This window comes from Typopeltis vanoorti, chromosome 23, assembly GCF_054136105.1.
Source record: "Typopeltis vanoorti isolate ZY-2024b chromosome 23, IOZ_Tvanoo_1.0, whole genome shotgun sequence".
Taxonomy (NCBI): Eukaryota; Metazoa; Arthropoda; class Arachnida; order Uropygi; family Thelyphonidae; genus Typopeltis; species Typopeltis vanoorti.
Window position 1 is genome coordinate 5,966,742 of NC_143571.1, and position 20,824 is coordinate 5,987,565.

The 20,824-nt window shown below is 34.1% G+C and overlaps 1 protein-coding gene across 4 annotated transcripts in view; it reads right to left on the reverse strand.

The window, feature by feature from the left end:
• Positions 1-20,824, reverse strand: part of Vps53 (vacuolar protein sorting 53) — a 349,419-nt gene that overhangs the window by 287,745 nt on the left and 40,850 nt on the right. For all 4 annotated transcript variants that reach the window (XM_090412655.1, XM_090412656.1, XM_090412658.1 and 1 more), the window contains exons 4-5: positions 19,389-19,504; positions 10,418-10,537 (exon numbers count right to left, since the gene is read on the reverse strand). In XM_090412655.1, coding sequence (XP_090268781.1) covers positions 10,418-10,537; positions 19,389-19,504 — 236 coding nt within the window. The remainder of the gene's footprint in view (positions 1-10,417; positions 10,538-19,388; positions 19,505-20,824) is intronic.

Sequence of the window (20,824 nt, forward strand, 5' to 3'; positions counted from 1 at the left end):
CCAACACTTAGCCCAACTTGTGAGGTAGCTCTCATTTCTATGAACCATAATTACTATTATGGTTACTATTACTATTAATACTAGCATTTTATTATTAATTATTATTATTATTATTAAACTAATTACTATTAATAAAACAAATTATCTCAGGTTCAAGCTGAACACTTAAAGAAATCACAGAGAGGAATAGTATAATGTTATGTAGTCCACACTACAGATAATATAGCAACAACCTCAAAATTTTAGAATAACTTTTAGCCCAGTTTTTAGGAAAACTGTCAAGAAATCTTTTATTTATTTCATTAAATAAATTAAAATATTTAAATACATAAAGGAACCTAAGCTTAAGGGCCAAAGCTAAGTAAATGGGAGGAAGCATTAGGTTCAAAATAATAATAATTACTATATCTTTGGTAGGGAGAGGCAGTCATTCCAATTCAGGTTTGGACAATTGAGCAAGGCTCTGGCAGTCTCTTTAAATAAACAATTCAATTTGTGGCAGCACCAATAGAGTAAGTGTGTTTCAGATCAGAGGTTATTCTAGTTGGTATCAATTCCATGTTGCGCAAGGTGAGATTTCTCATTAACAATGTAAGATTATCATCATCATCATCATCAAATTCCTGACATGTACCCCTCAAGGGGTGTATAGGATATGATAGTACTACATGAAAAATTTACATCATTACTAACTTCCTATCTACAATTTTCCTCCAAATCAGTCTGTTACTTGTCAAGACTCCAACATTATCAGATCTTATATTTCTATTGTCTAAGGCACTTTGTACCATATCAATCCACCTATATCTTCCTCTGGATCGTTTTCCTGCCTACCTGGCAGAGAACACTTGTTTTGCTAATATTCCCTCACCCATTCTGTTAAAGTGACCATACCAACTGAGATTAGCTCTGCTAATGCATTCCTGGATGCTGACAATGTCAAGTTCTTTCCTAATATCCTCGTTTTTAATATGATATTGCCATTGATGCCATCTGTTCACGCCTATAATCTTTCTCAGGACTCTCATATCTGCGGTCTCTAGTCTTTGGTCAAGTGTTTTACTTCTGACCCAGCTCTCAGATCCATAAGTTAAAACTGGTTTAAACACTGTCTTGTATACAGCTAATTTAGTGTTCCGACTAATTTCTCTCTTATTCCATATGAATTTATTCAATTGGCTGCCTATCATACCAGCTTTGTTGATTCTGCTGTCTATTTCCATATTTAATTTACCATCTTCAGTAAAAATCGTGCCTAAGTAGCTGAAATGTTTTACTTGTTCCACAGGTTCCCCATTCAAAACACAGTTGACATTTTCAACAATTCCACCTATTTTCATTGTCATTTTAATGCTGACCTTCATACCATATCTATTACAACAGTTATTCAATTTAGTCAGGGAATCTTGCAAACTTGTAGCAGATTTATTTAGAAGCATAAATCGTCCGCATAAAGCAAAGAGCTGACATTAACATCTCCAATTTTGATATCATGTTTAATACCACTTTCCTTCATAATGTGATCCATATAGATAATGAATAACAGAGGGGATAATGTACATCATTGGCTCACACCAGATTTAACATTAAACTATCTTCCTGTACTTCCTTCAATTCTAACTGCTGACTTACAACTCAAATAAAGACTAAGTATTGCTTGATATAATGCCCCATTGACACTATATAATTAAATTGACAACAAAACTTAAATACAGATCTTTGTTATATTCCCATGATTTCTCGACTATTTGTGGTAAAGTGAAGATCTGATCCTGACAGCCTCTATTTGGCCTGAATCCAGCTTGTTCTTCACCAAGCTTTCCTTCCACAATTCTTCTTAACCGTTTCTCGAGTATACTTGCATAGATCTTGCCAGGAACACTCAGTAGGGAAATACCTCTGTAATTCTCACATTCAGTTTTATTTCCCTTTTTATATATGGGTACTATTAGAACGCTACTCCAATCATCGGGAATTCGTCCCTCTGTCCAGGATTTCTGAACTATGCAGTGCAGCCACTGTAAGACTTTTATACCACCATACATCAGCATTTCTGGTTGAATATCATCTACTCCTGCTGCCTTTCCACATTTCAAGCCTTTGATGGCTTTTTCTACTTCAAGTATGGATATGTATTCTTGACTGCATGTCTGGTCAGTGTTTTTTACCACTGTGCTCTCACTGCTTGTTTCATTTAGCAGTTTTTCAAAGTAATTACTCTATACTTCAAGAATATCTTTTTCTCCTGTTTTCATGTCACCTTTATCATCTCTAACTCCTTTTACAGCACTCTTTCCTCCATTTCTAAGCTTCTCCAACAACCTCCAGAATATCTTACCACCTTCTTGATATTTATTTTCTATGTTCTTGCCAAAGTCCTCCCATGACTTTTGTTTAGCTAGTTTTACACAGTGTTTTGCTTTCTTACATTTGTCTCTGTATTCTCTAAGAGCAAAAGCTGACTTATTTGCCAGAAACTTTTGATATGCTTTCTTCTTTTCCTTCACTGTCTCTTTAACTTCCTGTGTCCACCATGGAGTTCTGATTTTTCTCTCCTTGCAGACAATCTCACCAAATGCCTCTCTGGCTGAATCAATCAGGGTTTTCTTCAAGGTTTGCCACTGAATCTCCAAGGTTTGTTTCCTGTTCTCAAAATCTTTCATTTTTTCTTCAATAATCTTTGTGTATTTTAGTGTTCACATCTGAGAGTTGCTCAACTTTTATTCGCTTTAAAACTTTCTTACATGTTATTCTTTTCAATATGAAATTCAATTTTATCCTGTTGAAGACTAAATAGTGATTGCTTCCAATTTCAAATCCTCTGTATACTCTGGTGTCCTGCACCAGGGAGAAAACACTACTATCAACAATAACATAGTCAATGAGACTTTTCTTATTCCTTGCCTCTTCTCTCCATGTGAATTTGTGCACATTTTTATGTTGGAACATGGTGTTAGTAATAACCAGTCCATGTCCTGAGCAGAAATCCAACAGGTATTTGCCATTATTATTAGCTTTGCTCTTTTCTCCAAATTTTCCCAAAACATTTTTGTATGTCTGACAATCATTTCCTACTCTGCTATTTAGATCCCCAACAAGGACCAACTTTTCCTTTTTCATTGTGTCAGTTGCTTTTTCTAAAGCATCAAAAAATTTCGCCACTTCTACCTTAGTAGAACCTTCTGTGGGACCATAGGCACAAATAATTCTCATCGTCCAATTCCCCATTCTGATATTTGCCCACATCACTCTACTTGAGACTGCCTACAATTCAAGATTAGCCTCGTATTTTGTGTTGAATACTATGGCTACTCCTTCTTTTCCTTGATTGTCATTGCCTGAATATAACATTTTGTATTTATTGCTCAGAAAGAGCTCACCAATTTTCGTTTTTTTTTTGTTTCAGTCACCCCTATTATGTCGATCTGGTCCTTATCTAATTCTTCAGCTAGCTCCATTTCTTTGCCATTCAGGCTTCTAATGTTGATAGTACCGATCTTTAACTCTGGTGATGTTGAGTTGGGATGTGCTTTCAGATTTGTTCCAGTAGCTGACTTTTCCATGTTCGCCCTGGTTCCCCTGGCGAAAACAACAGGGGCTTTGTTTAACCCGGTGACGCCCCAGTCGGGATGAAATTTTGTCATGTTGTACCATCATTTTCTATATTGGTTTAAGCCAATAAGAATACAATTTGGTCGGCTAAATCCCAAACTGCCAGCCCATCCTCGTTTGTTCAGTATCCAGGTAGATACCTAACAGGGTGCACCACAAGAAGGTGAGGATTGGACATTAGGTCAGAAGCCGTCGGTTCTCCACATTTGTTTAAAGGCTATGTGGAAATCTCCTCTCAGTTATACAGCTTTGACCCTTAAGCACCCCATAGTTAATATTATTTACTTTAATATCAATTTCTGGCACATGGCAACCATTTTTAATTGGTAAACTGATTGTTATATGTACTTTGCATCTCTGTGGTTTGATTTGCTTGTTGTTTCCACATCACACCAATGATGTACTGTTATTTTCAGTACAAAATATTTGTACTTTTCATTAAAGTTTATTACTGTGGTTTTTATGTAATTCTTTTGTAATTTTTGTTTTTATAGTTATGCCACAGATACCTTTAAAGATTAACATTTCTTTGCCTCATTATGTATTATTCATGTGCTGTTTCTCAATTCTGAAAATCATTCCGATCACTTTGACCTCTTATCCTTAAAACTTGATTTCCTGTTATCCAAATTACCTGACAATGAAATCATCTTCTTTGGTGATGTTAATATCCAGCCACTGTAACTGGCTGGATATTAACTTTTTCCAACCGCACTGACCAAACTGGAAGAGAAGAAGAGTATTTGCTGTAAGCAATGACCTAAAGCAAATCGTTCATCTCCACTCAACAATCACTCTGGATTTTTTCTTAACCAATTCTCCTTCCAAGTACACTGCTGAGAGTGACCTCTTGGTATTTCAAATGATAATCTCTAATCTTTACACATATAAAACCAACAGTAATAACTTTAATGAATTAAAGATACTATCTTTAATGAATTGTATTGATTCTTCCACATATCGAATTACTAAATTTTTGTCACGTTCATTAACTGCCCTTACTGAACATTCTAGATCATTCATCAAAAATTCTACACATTTTCTTGAAGAAATCAAAGATGTTCAAATCAAAGAGTCTAACTTGTTAGTGAGTTTTGATATTGTTTCCCTTTTTTCACCAATATTCAATTAACTGACACTATCAACTTACTATATGATGATTACCCTCTGAATATTGCAAAGATTTTTGAATTTGTTATACATTCAGGATACTTCAGCTGGAAAAATAAGATCTACAAACAAGTTGAAGGTACTGCCATGGGTAGCCCTCTGTCTCCACCTTTGGCAAACTATTTTTTGAAACATCTGGAAGATAAATTGTTCTCATCCATTCATCCCCAATCCTCTCTTTGGTTTTGTTATGTCGATGATGTCTTTGCTATTTGGCCACATGCTGAAGAGGAACTTACCACATTCCCACAACAGATAAATAGCCTTCACCAACACATTTAGTTCACCATGGAAAAAGAAAAGGATGGTAGTCTACCATTCTTGAACATCTTTCTTACACACACACCCTCTGGTACTTTGTCAACAAGTGTCTATCGAAAACCTACCTTTGCTGGCAGACACATTCATCAAAAGTCTGCTCATCACACCTCTCAAAAAATCGGTGTTATCAAATCTCTAATTAATTGAGCACATAAAGTGTGCTCCTCCACTATAAAAAAGTTAATAGAATCTAATGGTTACAACTCTAATTGAATCCAACAGATAATTGACTCCTATGTTTCAACACCTCAGGATTCCTCAACAGACCGCAGAGTTCCAATCCCTTATATTTCAGGCATCTCAGAACGTATTGGCAGAATTTTGAAGAAGTATCATCTTATTCCCACATATTTTTCTATCAACAAAATTTCTCACTCGTTGCCATCTTCAAAAGACAAATTGGCACCTCTTTCATTAGCTGGTGTTTACCAGATACTGTGTGAATGCAATTTATCATACTTTGGACAAAGGCCATTCTTTGGAAAAAAGAATGAAGGAACATCAGTATTATATCGAATACAAGTCTGGTCTAGCACAATATAGCATTGACACTAAACATAATATCCAGTGGGATAAAGCTTGTCTTCTCCACAGATGCAAGTTTAAATATGAACGCCTTTTCAAAGAAAGTTGCGAAGCCCTTTTACAATGGCCAAATTTGAATCGAAATGACTGTCTCTCTCTCTCTCTCTCTCAAAAGTTTGGGAGATGCAACCATTAATGAAACCATTAATGAAATAGTTTTTAAGAATTATTTAATAATGATGTATTAATATTAATTTTCTGGCACGGCAACAATTTTCACTGGTAATCCACTGACTGTTCTGTACTTTGTATTCCATTCCTTTAACTGTTTGTTCTACACTAATGATGTACTGTTGTAAAATCGTGTATTTATTCAAGGAACTTTATTCAAAAAGCTCTTGTATCTGGTAAGCAAAATTCACTAAAAGTACTTGTGGGTAAATAGAGAAATATTCATAATTTTAATTTGGAAATAATATTTTTTATATATTACTGAATATTGTCACCTCAAAGGGTTTTGTAAAAGAACAGAAAAATAAGTGTAAGATTAATTGTGTTTAAAGAAACCTCTTAGTCACCGGTAATTCCAGACGGATTAAGGTATTAAAAAAGACCTGGGGCAACTGCGACCTCGAGGGTCAATAGTGCATGGGGGGTTTCCCGTCTGAACGCAACAACCGAGAAGGATGGCACGTGCAGACCGCCAAAGTACCAAGGTCATCGGAGCCAGATAAATAGCGGGTTGTGATGGCAAGAAAGGGAGTTCAGTGCAGCGATTCAGTTTGGTTCCTGGTAGGGCAGTTCATGGAGTTCGAGTTCATTCGGTCCTGGGTCAACGAGAAGTTTCAAGGTCACGTGGGGTTCCGACCTGAAGTTATGATGTACACTATGGCAGCGAAGTTTTGCTAACATCGTGGGAGATAATTTGTAATCGCCATCGGAGACCTGCATTCCAGATAGAAAATTGCCGAGAAAGCGACATGACTAAGATAAATGGTTTTAGAAGAAATTAGATGCCAAGTTTTCATGCGGCCAAGATCCAAATGTTCCCCGATATTAAGAGATCTCACAAAATCCCAGAGATGATATCCAAGTGCAGTACTAAAGTCAGACGGTAATATTATTGTTATTACACACCTCCAGGGAGTCCAAAGACTCATCGAGGGAGGGCACCTGTTCTACAACTCCACTCAATCCACCTACTGACCGCAACTCCACCAACGCAATCTACCGCTGACCACCACCACTGATATTTCCACAAAAAATCACAAACATTCATGCCCACGGCGGGACTCAAACCCACAACCCTTCGGCTGGAGAGCGGATACGGTAACCACTCGGCCAGCCAGGCTGGTGAATAGAGAGGAAGTAATTTCAGGGATCATCAGAAAAGACCAGACATCTGTTCAAAGTAAGATTTTTCCTTTGTTTAGCTAGAAATAAGAAGATTGTGAAGGTGATTTAATTAAAGGACTTGTTTTTATAGTGATACTTGAGGCCTTTATTCCTTATGCTGATATTTGAAGTATTTTGTTATATGTGAGAGAAAACTTCACTAAAATTTAAGGTAAAACATTGTGTATTTAATGTTATAGCTATTGCCTAAACCTGCAGAATGTTATGTAAAAATTGATCTGAGTATTACCAAGTTTAACGAGAGAAAATTAAAGACACGTGGTCTTACTAGAATTGATTATGTTGAGGAACTAAATTGTAAATGTAGTCATTAGTTGTGATTTGAAGCATAGAAGCTAATTTACTTAGTACTTAAAATTGACCCATTGTACATTTCATTGATGTTAAATAAATTGTTTTCTTGTTTAAATAACTTGCCTGATTTCTATTTCCAATGCACTACTCATTAATTCGAATCTGTGAGCCTTAAGGTAGATATTGTCACGACTGCATAACAGAAAATTTAAGTTGCTAGATTTACTTAGAATTAAGAGAGAAAAGTTCTGTGTGGTTTACTGTGTGTTATTTTTTGGAGGGAGATTCAACTCCCACCCACAAATTTGGTGGTGCAGCTAGAAAATAAATAAATTTTCCAAATTCAGTTGAGAATAAACACCAGTGGGTCAGACAAAGAGATTGGCTCTGGCCTGAGGCGATTTCTTTGTTGTGTAAGTTTTGCACACATGAGCTTTATATTATTTGCAGCCATAAGTCAGAAGTACAGTAAAGGTTAAGAAGAAAGGTTTAAACGAGATAACTATAGTTTTTACAAAGGCACAGAAGACAAGATATATTTGAAGATTTCATAACATATTTAAAATAACAACATTTTAACACTGTTACTTTCAGTACGAAATATTTGTACCTTTAATTCGTTAAAGTTATTACTGTTGGTTTTATACATGTTCAGTTATTAAATCATAATCTCATCCAAGTTTCATCTTTAGTGGACTAACCTCATCTCAGCCACTCACACTCATATACTTTGGAAATAATACGTTACCAACTGGGAAGATCTTTGAGATTTTTACTCCTCCTTTCCATGGTCTGAGTACTGTTTTTGTTCTCCAGATCTAGATATTAGTTGTGATCTTGTTACAGAAGTTATTCATGTTGGAATGAAAGCCTTCATTCCCTACTCTGTTAAAAATTCTCATCCTATATCGAAAGCTATGGTTCCCAAAAAAGTGCACCCACATGGTTCAAGAAAGGAAAACAGCTTAACATAAGTGGTTTGAGACAGAAAAACTCCATCTTCATTTGCAACACTTGCAAATCCATCATTAACAAGTCTAAGTCTGACTTTGAAAGGCTAAATATAGAATATCACCACCTTTTCCTATGGCAATCGTGTTTCTGGTCCCTTAAAAAAAAGGTGATGATGGACAAATACAACTTTTGTCCATCTGTGCCTTCCCCTCTTGTACTACTACCATCACCCAAATGGTAGTAGTACTGCAACATCACTTATAGCTGATCTCCTGGCACGATTCTTCTCATCCAACACCAGAATAGATAGCCAAGGAAATGACCTTTTTTATTACTTGGAACATTGCATCATATGTCTCCTATGGGCTTTCCACCAAAAAGACATCAGAAGAATTCTAAAAAAGCTGGATACAAAAAAAAGCTTACTCATGGATTGCTCGTCTAATATGCATTCTTTATCATCTATATACTATATTATACTCAGCTGGTATCTGCCCTACTGTATGGAAGCAAGCCATTCAAACTTCTGACTTATTGCTCTCACCTCAGTGTTGTCTAAAGCAATAGAGAAGGTCATCAAGTCAACTCCTTCAACACCTGGAGAACTGTCAATTAATCTGTGGCCACATGGAAAGGCTTGGAGAAACACATGTTATTGCACTTGGCATCTCCAATGCATATGATAGTTTGGAATTAAGGGCTTCTCAGAATATATTGTCATCTTATGGTCTGCCTTCCTCCCTTTGTAAATGGAAAGCCAGTTTCCTCTCGGATTGTTTTCACTACATGTAATAGTGGAAGGTATTCTCTCTTCAGATTTTCCTATTAATTCAGGTGTTCCTCAGGTTCTGTTATTTCACCCATTCTTCTTCATCATAATACATAAATGACCTGCTCCTCTCACTGACTTCAAACCCTGTTCATAGTTTTGCTAATGACAGCACTCTCCATTCATATGACAAACCTTGAAGTGCTCAAACATCTCAAGCTTCAACATCTAAAATAAATGCCCTGGGACAAAAACGATCTAATCATCTTTAATGTTTCCAAAAGTTTTGTTTTCTTTGTTTCTCATAAAAAAGACAGTTCTTTTCCCCTTAATTCAACTTAACAGTCAACAGAACTATCTTTTTTCAGACTGACTTTTACAACTACTTTCCCTGGCATAATTGAAATAATTTCTATAGCATCCTCAGTTCCCAGAAAACTTGGCATCCTCTTTCACTCAAGACTACTTTTCATCTGCCATTTCACTTACTGCTCTCACCTCAGTATTGTCTAAAGCAATAGAGAAGGTCATCAAGTCAACTCCTTCAACACCTGGAGAACTGTCAATTAATCAGTGGCCACTGCTCTGACTTTTGGGATGGTGCAACTAAAACCTCTAAAAATTCTTGATGCTGTTCAGAAGAGAGCAGTTCTGTTGACTAATGACTCCAATCTCACAGATAGTCCTTTTCTGCACTGTGTCTCTTCTACAGATATTTCCAGGAGCATCATTCATCAGAAATAGTATCCATTATTACTCACCATTTCTGTTAAACCTACAGCAACATGAGCAACAGCTGCCCACCATCATTTTAAAGTGATGGGGAAGGGAAGGCTGTTCCTGAGAGAAGTAGAATAAAAGATGACTTGGAGTAGCTAGTTCAATTATTCTACTATTGATCCTAGCTATAATTAATAGCTCAATAGTAGATAATAGGTCAATATTAATAGGTCAATAGTCAATAATATTAATTAATAGGTCAATAGTAGAATAATTTATATGCTGTAAGTCTTGCAACCTCTCGTGTGTGGAAATGATACACAAAAACAGTAAACAGATATATAAATAGAAATACAATGCAAATAAGTAAATCAATAACAAAGGCACGAGACTGTTGCTCTATGTTGATAAACATGGTAAATAAAAATCCATTATTCACCATGCAAAATTAAACAGCACTGATATGCAGTTGTCTTTTGTAATGTAATTGGATTTTTTTTATTTTCTAAACCAATTTTTGGTTTAGAAAATAAACTTAAACATTATAAAATAATAATACACTAAATGATCTTATGAACTCAATATAATACAATCAATGTCTCTAAAACTATCTGAAAACATGAGTTGAATACTTACTGATCAGCAAGTTGTCTAATTTGAACAATACCCATGTATTTTTGAAAATGTTCTAGTACATTCATGACACCTTGAAGGAGGTTTGCTATATCCCCATACTGTCTTTTTTTTGTCAAGGCTCTGTGAAAAAGGAACATAAAATTTCAAGTCCTTTTAATCTATATAACTTTTATAATGTTTGATTTTTACTTCAATTACAATTCAGCAAATTACAGTAATTCACTTGTTAACCAAAAACTGAATATCTATAAACATTAATTAAATGATATACAGATTTCCTAAAAAATGCCCATCAGTTGGCCACTTGTAGCCCATATGATCATTGCATTGTCATAGCTACTGTTTTTTTTACCTCACTTGATGTTTATGGATGCTTAAATTAATAATACCTATTCTTGCTTACTGGAGGCCCAAAGTGGCTTGAGAAAATTACATGTCTAATCTCTAGAGCAGGGATTTTTATATTATCTTTCCAGATAATATAAAAATACCTTTGTGGATGGGAGCCACAAAAATAAAATAAAATAAAATAAAATAATAATCATCAATAAATAATTTTTTTTAATATTTTTCTTTTTCTTTTTTTTGAAGAAGACAAGTGATTAACACACACACACACACACACACACACACACACACACACACACACACACACACACACACACACACACACACACACACACACAGTGCACACAGGCACAAAACAAACGTACAATTTAAGTGGTTGTTATACTGCATTACACTACAATGCTTATCTTTCTTCAAACAGAAACTAGCGCTATACATTGCTCTGAAGAGAAATGAATTATTCTTAGGCATATATACACACTGCAGATTAGATTTTGCAATTTCATATGTATGTATGTAATAGTAGAGAAAATTTTGGAGTCATCACAGAAGACAGCCAAAATAAAAAAGCTGGTTCTTCCTGGAGATCCAAACAACAGATCAGAAAATGAATTGCAGGGCTAAATAAATATTTTGGGAAAATTTAATGAAAACAGCACAGCTAATAATGATAAATACCTGACTGAATTGCTGTTCAAATTATATTCTGAACAAAACACTGATTAGTTCAGCCATAGGAGCATGTAGTAAGTTGCATACACAGATATTAAAAAAAAAAAAAAAAATCAAACTCCACAGTGGATCTTAAAGATAATAAGTAATCATGGAAAAGAAGGAAACATATCAAAAATTCCTAGCAATTAAATCAGCACATGCTCTGAAAGAAAGATCTTTAAAAAAATGTAAGAAAGCAAAACAATCTGTAAAAGTTAATAAACAAAAGTCATGGAAAGACTGGTATGAATATAGAAAGAAAATATCAGGAAGGCATTCTGAAGACTATTGAAAAAGCTTCAAAATGGAGGAATCAGTAACTGTCAAAGGAATCAGAGATGATAAAGGTAACATGAAAAGTGAAGATAGATGTTCTGAATGTCTAGAATAATAACACTTTGAAACTATTAAGCAAAACAAGCAGTAACAGAACAGTGGTAGAAAATATTCAAGATAAATCTAATTATAAGTGCATATCAATACAAGTAAAAAATGGCACCAGTAACCTGAAATGTTGAAAGGCAGCTGGAGCAGATGATGTGAAACTACAAAACTTGTAATTCTCGTGGAAAGGCTTAGACGTTGGTTATGCATTTTCACTATATAATTTAAGGAAATTACAACGTACTAGGATATACATTAAAATTAAATTTTAATATATTTCTATATTTCGGCAACGTCACGTTGCCATTTTCAAGAACTTAAGTACAAGACACATGCACGCAGGCACAACAAACAGTAAGTGAGGAAGAAGTAGGAAGCTCGTTATTTCTCCTAAAGTCCTGATGGTCCCCTCTAGCAGGCAATGTTGGTATTCTTGGACGACTGGGCTGAAGGTCTTCTGATGTAGGTTTCCCAAATTTGAGGAAGTCTCATGCAGCCAAATTTGTTGAGGTTTGGATCGTTTCTTAGGGCTGAAGCTGATTCCATGAAAAGCCTTTCATATCTGTATTTGCTACGGTGTATTATCCTGGCTTTCTTCCACCATATTCTATGGCAGGTATCCAGAGCATGGTCAGCAAGACCCGAGTGGCTGTATTGGTGAAACCGTATGTAGCCCTTGTGTTCTGAAATTCTGATATTTGCTGTCCTGCCTGTTTGGCCAAAGTAGGACAGCTTACAACTACAAGGGACCTGGTATACACCAGGTAAGTCTAGGGGGGGGGGGGAAGGTTGGTCTTTAGTAGAGCGGATAAGGGATGCCAATTTTTTTATTTATTTTTTATTTATTATCGTTATATAAAATTTTTTATATAAATTTTTATATAAAGGATAAGGGATGCAATTTTTATATAAAAAATTGGCATCCCTTATCCGCTCTACTAAAGACCTACCTTCCCCCCTAGACCTACCTGGTGTATACCAGGTCCCTTGCAGTTGTAAGCTGTCCTACTTTGGCCAAACAGGCAGGACAGCAAATATCAGAATTTCAGAACACAAGGGCTACATCCGGTTTCACCAATACAGCCACTCGGGTCTTGCTGACCATGCTCTGGATACCTGCCATAGAATATGGTGGAAGAAAGCCAGGATAATACACCGTAGCAAATACAGATATGAAAGGCTTTTCATGGAATCAGCTTCAGCCCTAAGAAACGATCCAAACCTCAACAAATTTGGCTGCATGAGACTTCCTCAAATTTGGGAAACCTACATCAGAAGACCTTCAGCCCAATCGTCCAAGAATACCAACATTGCCCGCTAGAGGGGACCATCAGGACTTTAGGAGAAATAACGAGCTTCCTACTTCTTCCTCACTTACTGTTTGTTGTGCCTGCGTGCACGTGTCTTGTACTTAAGTTCTTGAAAATGGCAACGTGACGTTGCCGAAATATAGAAATATATTAAAATTTAATTTTAATGTATATCCTAGTACGTTGTAATTTCCTTAAATTATATAGTGAAAACTTGTAATTATGACAAACAGTAGGCAGTACCTTTGCATTAGAAACTGTATGGGAAGGATGGCAGTGCATGGGAAATGGTTGAGGCATGTAAGAAAATGCAGTATCAGGTTGTATGCTCAGGATCAGAAAGATAACAGCTAGATGAACAGCATCATTAAGCAGAGGTGCAAAAAAAAAAATGTTGTGGAGGCGACCTTCTGATTATTTCGACAGTAATCAGAAGGCTTATGAGCAATGCAAACACAAGCAAGAAGAATGGCCAGCATGGTGAGGAAGGCAAAATCAGATTATGAGAGGAAATTAGCAAAACAGGCCAAAAGAAATTCAAAAGAGTTCTTTCACTATATAGCTAGTCAAATGAAAAACAATTATGAAAGAATCACTTTAATGAATGCTGATGGATGAAGAAGAATAAATGGTTGAATTACCAAATGACCATTATTGAGAGGTTGTATCATCCAGGAGAGATGATGCAGTGGCTAATGTGACAGGAATTAACATGGAAACAGAGGTAGACAAATTGGAGATGTCTAGGATATCAAGAAAGTTCAATGTGAACACAACAATGGAATGGAGGAAATATCAACCCTCATATTGCAGGAAAGTGCAAGACAAATGGCAATACTCTTAACATGCTCTTTGTTTATTTTAAGTCAGAACTAGCAGAGTCCTTAAGGAGAAGAAAGATACCAGGATTGTCTAGTTATGCAAAAGAAACTTCATGTCAGAGACAAGCAAGCATGGATAAGGAAGGAAGGAGGTTATTATCCTTCTTTATAAGACTTTGATATGTCCACATCTGGACTACTGTATAAAGATCTGGAGATGTGGAACTGGTGGAAAGGATTTAGAGGTGAGTGACTAAACTGGTGACTGGTCTGTAGAGTGCTTTTTATGAGGAAATGGCTGGATGGAAAAGAACATCCTCTGGAGGTTTGGTACAGGTTAAGACCAGATACTAGAAGGCAAAAATTATGCCATTATTTCAATATTACTTCATTATTTTAATGTTACAATAGTGTTTAAGCCTGCAATAAAGAAATAAACATTAATTTGATATTATGTTTTGTTGTTGTTGTTAGTCTAAAATGATTCTTGTATGTATGTTTAATTTAAAAAATACATATATATAAATAATTTTTTTGATAATTTCCTTCAACATGAAAAAAAAAATCAAATGTCAATGATGCAAACTAACAACAACAAAGAGTGCTATTCTCAGAATACTAACTTGTACAATGTTAGTTATGAGGATCGGCTGATGGAATGTGGACTGCAGAGTTTGGTGAATAGAAGAAGGAGAGGTGATATGTTCGAGACTTTTAAACTGTTGAGAGGCAGTTACAGGGTTAACACTGGGAAGTTCTTTCACTTGGTGTGAACAGCAGGAGGGCGCAATGACAACGGGCCATTTTGAAAGTTACAAAAGGAAGCTGTGAGCAAGAGGGTGAGGAGTGGTTTCTTTGCATGGAGGGTGGTTGAACCATGGAATGCATTGCCTGATAGAGTGGTGAGAACAAAAGCAGTCAACAAGTTCAAGGAGTGGTATGATAGACTTTGTGTTTCCTAGGAAGGTCCTCCCACGATGAGTCTCTTGACTCCATGGAGGCATGAATAATAATAATAATAAAGTCACTGTTTATTTACTGCAAAGGCTGAGTTCAAGTCATGTGTAAGGCCTGGATGTTTAAAAAAGTTATCTGCTAGATGAACTTGTACAGTAGCTCCTTGAGTTCATAAGGCTGATTTTTTAAAATCATCATCATCATAATTTTCATGGATTTAGGTCAACGATGGCCTGTTCTGGCCTCAGAAGTCATCGTTCAATCTCATTTGAGGATGTCCTAGTTTTCTTTTTCTTAATGGTTTGTAATTTAATAATACTTCTTTTGTAATCTTTCTGTTTTCATTCCTTCAACATGTTCCATCCATTTATGTTTATATTTCTTTATATTTTCTATTACTGATTCCTGGTTTAGTTCTTTCATAATTTCTTCATTTCTTTTTGTGATTGAATAGAGTATACTTTGCAGTTTTTCTCATAAACTTCATTTCAGCTGTTATTAATCTTTGTTTCTCTTTTTGTTTTACTGTCCAGCTTTCACTTCCACACAATAGGATTGGTAGGGCTAATACTTTTAATCTAGTTTGTTTTTGAACTAGATTAGGTTTAAATACAGAGTTAATTACACCTGTTATTTTTAAATAGTTCACAATTTTTTGGTTTATATCTTTTTCATTTTTATATGTAATTATATATCCTAGGTAGTTAAATGAATTTACCTTTCTAAAATCTTGTTATCTATTACCATTTTAGTTCTTATTGGATCTTGTCCTTTAAAGGAAATCATTTATTTTTTGGTTGATATTATCATTCCATAATCTTTGACTATTTCATTTAAATTTAAAATATCTTTCTATAAGTTATCTTCAGAATTCGTAATTATTATTTGATCATCAGGAGAGTGTTTAAATTTACAGTAGAAGAAAGTTTAATCCCTTGATGGGAATTTTTATTATTTCATTTAAATAAATATTAAAAAGAGTTGCTGAAAGGAGGAATCCTTATTGGACTCTGATTTATCTCTCTAGGATATGATAATTCATAATTTAATCTTATTTGTATTTGATTATTTTCATATATACTCATGATAGCTTTTAGAATATTATTTGGTATTTGTGTTTCTTTTAATATGTTAAATAAAAGACTTCTTTTAACTTTATCAAATGCTTTTTCAAAGTCAATAAATGTAATATGTGTTTCTAGATTGTATTCTCTTCTTTTCTCTATTATCAATTTTAGGCAAAAGGCTGGGTCTATACATGATCATCCTTTTCTAAATCCATTTTGTACTTCTAAAATAAAGCCTTTGGAATATTTTATTAGTTTGTTATTTAAAATTCTGCTACATACCTTATAGCAGGAATTTAGAATACTCATACCTCTATAGTTTTTAGGGTCATCTCTATTACCTTTTTTAAAAATATGGATCACTATTGCTTTTGTCCATTCTGTTGATGGGTTACTTGTTGAATAGATTTTATTTTAAAATAATAAGACTTTCTTTAAACCTTATTCCTGCATATTTTATATAATTCTGAACCTAACTTATCTTCTCCAGGTAATTTTCTGTTTCTTTCAAGCTGATTTCTAATTCTTCTTTAGTATTTCCATTTCATTTTCATTGAATATTTGCCAGTTATCTTTTTTAAAATATTTGTCTATCCACAATGCTGTATAGAAATTTAGAAATTCCTCTAATTTCAATTTGTTGTTTAATTTTATGCTTTCTCTAGTATCTGTACTTAAATGTTTCAAAATTTTATTTATTTATTTATTTTTTTATTGATTACCGCTATATACATTGGGTCTTATTCTATACAAGTCATGTTCTAAATTAGAAACAAATTTGTTCCATGATTCTTTGTCTTTTTCTGACTTCTCTTTTAGCTCTTATTCTTTTATACTGTGTTTCATCTTATAATCTTTTACTGCTTAACCATTTATGATATGCTTCTTTTTTTCATTTTGATTATTTCTTTGATTGCATCATCCCATATCTTCAGGTTTTTTTTTCTTTTTGTTGAATTTTTTGATCCTTCCTAAGCTTTCATTTGCTGCTGTATTTAGTATCATTTTTATATTAAGCCATTCTATTTCTTCACTTTGTTTTATTTTATCTAAATATTGGTTAAGTCTTTGTTTATACAGCCATTGCATATTTGTGTCATTTAATAATCTTGTTTTATAAAAGAAAATTTTTCAATTTTCTTTGTTCTTGTTATTTGTATTTAAATGGTAATCTTAATTTTATTTTATCAAGGAAATGATCACTTCTTATTTCATATCGTCTGTGGACTATAACATCTATAGAAAACTTTGATGTCTTTTCATTAAAGATAAAGGAATCTAATATTGATTTCCATCCTCTTGTTGCCCAAGAATATGTAGGTCTTTAAGTTTATAGAAAGAATTCATTATTTTAAGATTATTATAAAGTACGAAGTCAATCATTTTTTTTGCCATTCCTGTTTAGAATATGTTCTCCATGTATTCCTGTATTATTAATTTTAGTTTTCTCAATTCTTGCATTTAAGTCTCCTGCTAATATTACATAATCATTTTTATTTATTTTATTATATATATATATATATTGTAATTGATTATAAGATTTAATATTATCATCTTCGCATCCTTCTTCTGGGGCATATAAACCAATTATTGTTAAATAACCTCTGTCTATTTTTATTCTAGCTTCTATTATTCATTCATTCCGTAGTTTATAATATGGCAACTATTTTGAAATGGAATTATGAATCCAAATCATAACACCTACTTATGCTCTTTGATCTTTGTTGACTCCATTATAAACTACATTACAATGTTCAGTTCTCATGATTCCTTTTATTTTTATTTTTTCAGTGATTCCCGCTATTTGAAAAGTTCTTTAATTTAATATTAAATATAATTCTATTTCTTTATATGCTATTCCTCTTATGTTCCAGTTTGCTATGTATTATATTTTGCTGTTTCCATTTTTATTCCAGGGTCGTTTTCCATAGATTCATTTCGAATACCTTTCTCTGTTGGCTTAAAAGTAATTTAGTGTTCTCCATGTCAGGTTACTAGCCTGACAATGAATAGTCCAATGGTAGGGCTGCTACCATAAGGCTTCTGAACTTGCCTTCTTCCAAATTTAAACCCAAAAGAGGAATAGGGTGTATTGAAGAAAAGATAGGAGATTTTTAAAGGGAACATAAATATGGACCAAAAATGGAAAGACCCTATAGTCCTTGATTACTCTAATAACATAATGGTCATAAAATAAGAAAAGTTGGCTGATAAGGCTTTATAGGAAAGGTTAAATGAGTGGCTCTCCCTCAAAGTAATAAAAGAAGAGGATAGATCCAGCTAGAGACCATGGGAGTGCCACTTCCCTTACAATCAAGATGATTGCTCCTTATGGCTCTGTTGGTCCACGAGTCCTTATTCGATATATTCACACCAACCCCACCATATCTGGTGGGCTCGTCTATCCGCCATCCAGGAGATGCACTCTACAGAGGTTACAAGGGTTCCCTGAGAAGATCTTTTAAAATGAAAAAAAAAATTATAATATATATATATAATATTACAAATCGTTATATATATATATATATATTATGGATAGGCTAAGCTAGTTAATCTTGAAATGCTGAGACAACCTATAAAAGATTTTGAAGACAATTCAGGTCTCTATAATACAAGTTTCCAATTATTAGTAACACAATAACAACATTTCTTCATCAGATAGCTTGAAATTATAATCAAAATATTTATAGACTACTTTGTAATACATATTTAATATACGAGGGTTGTTTGAAAAGTTCTGTAAATTTCTAATAGACGGTGACACAATTCATTCATTCATACCAGTGTTGGCACGTATCATCTTTTTTCATGACCCCTGGCTAAATTTTAGCCACGTGCAACGTGTAACTCTCATTTGGCAAACATTTAAAATGACCGTGTTTGCATTTTTCATAAAAATCGAGAAAAACGAGTTTCTTGCAGTGATATTTGGAAAAGGGTAACACAATAACAAGAGTCTATTATGTGTCATTGTTGGACCATTTAAAAGAACAACTGAAGAAAAAACAACCAAGATATGGAAAAATTGCACGAATTGAGGTTCAAACTGGTTCCACATCCACTGTATTCTCCAGACTTGGCTCCGTGTGACTTCTTGTTCCCAAACTTAAAAATTTGGCACGGTGGGAAAACATTTTCTTCGAACGAGAATGTCATCAAGGCTATCAATGACTAGTTTATACAATTTGACAAATCCTACTTTTTAGATGGGATGAAAAAATTGGAAACTCACTGGAACAAATGTGTAGACCTGGATGGAGACTATGTTGAGAAATAAAGGTGATTGTTTCCAAAAAAATGTGTTTAACTTATTTTTTTTACCAAACTTTTCAAACAACCCTCGTACATATATTAAAAAGTTAACACTTACTGCAAATTATCTACTCCTTCTACTAACATGTGCAGATGATTCAATGTTGTGATAGATGCTGTCAGATGACGTTTTGCATGGTCCAACTGTTTAATATCCCTTGTGATCTCTTTCACCTTATGGAAAATAGAACATGTTGCATTTAAGTAAATGCGTCTATCGCTTTTTTATAAATAGTTAAAAGATGTTAGTTTCTGACAACTATACCTAATTAACTTCTCTTCAAAATCAAATCACTCACTACTGTTATAAAATTAACGTGGTATTACCTTTACTGAATCTTTCCACAGAATTTTATATATTCTATGTTTCAAACTTGTTTATTGATCTCAAATCTTCCCATTCATATAAGGCTCAACTGACCTGTCAGGGTCAAATAACTTCATGGAAACCTAATTAATATTATGCTAATGATAAAAAGGTTATTTTTGATCACAAGAACTATAGGAGAGATTGACTTCTATTTGGGTTTATATAGGTCACATTTATTTCAAACTAAGTTAGAAAATACCAACAAGTTTTGCCAACTTTAGCTGTTTGGCTTAGACAGGGTAAAAAATAGATGTTAGACAACTTAAACACTAAAACTATAAATGAAGGAAGAACCGAATACAATTGTATTTTTACAAAAAAGCAGAAGAACATGTACATCACACGCATGGAGCTTGTATGATCTCACTTGTTATGTAGGAATGTTCTGTAATTGGCAGCAAGATTTAATTCTGGCATGTTTAAAGATCTTATGAGGGTCTTCCAAATCTCAGGCAGAATTAATCCTTGGTTTCTATTTAGGTTTTGTTTTGAACAGATAACTGTTATGGCTTCTTTTATAATTCGGGAGCAGAAATCCTTCTCTAAGTAGGGCATAGAGCTTTTGTCCCATTCTATGGTATGGAACAAAAGCTCCTGAATTATAAAAGAAGCCATGAGCATTATCTGTTCAAAACAAAACCTAAATAGAAACCAAGGATTAATTCTGCCTGAGATTTGGAAGACCTTCATAAGATCTTTAAACATGCCAGAATTAAATCTTGCTGCCAATTACAGAACATTCAGCATAACATACAACAAGTGAGATCATACACACTCCATGCGTGTGATGTACGCATTCTTCTGCTTTTTGTAAAAATACAATTGTATTCGGTTCTTTCTTCATTTACAGTTTTAGTGTAATAGTTTTAGTGTTTAAGTTGTCTTACGTCTATTTTTTACCCTGACAAAGCCAAACAGCTAAAAGTTGGCGAAACTTGTCGGTATTTTCTAACTTAGTTTGAAATAAATTTGACCCATATAAACCCAAACAGAAGTCAATCTCTCCTATAATATTATGCTAGTTCATGTACACAGTCTATGTCTATCAACTACTATTCTCTGCCAGTTTACGATGAAAAACCCTCATACCTCCATATAACACCATTGGCTAACTTACTTTCAGT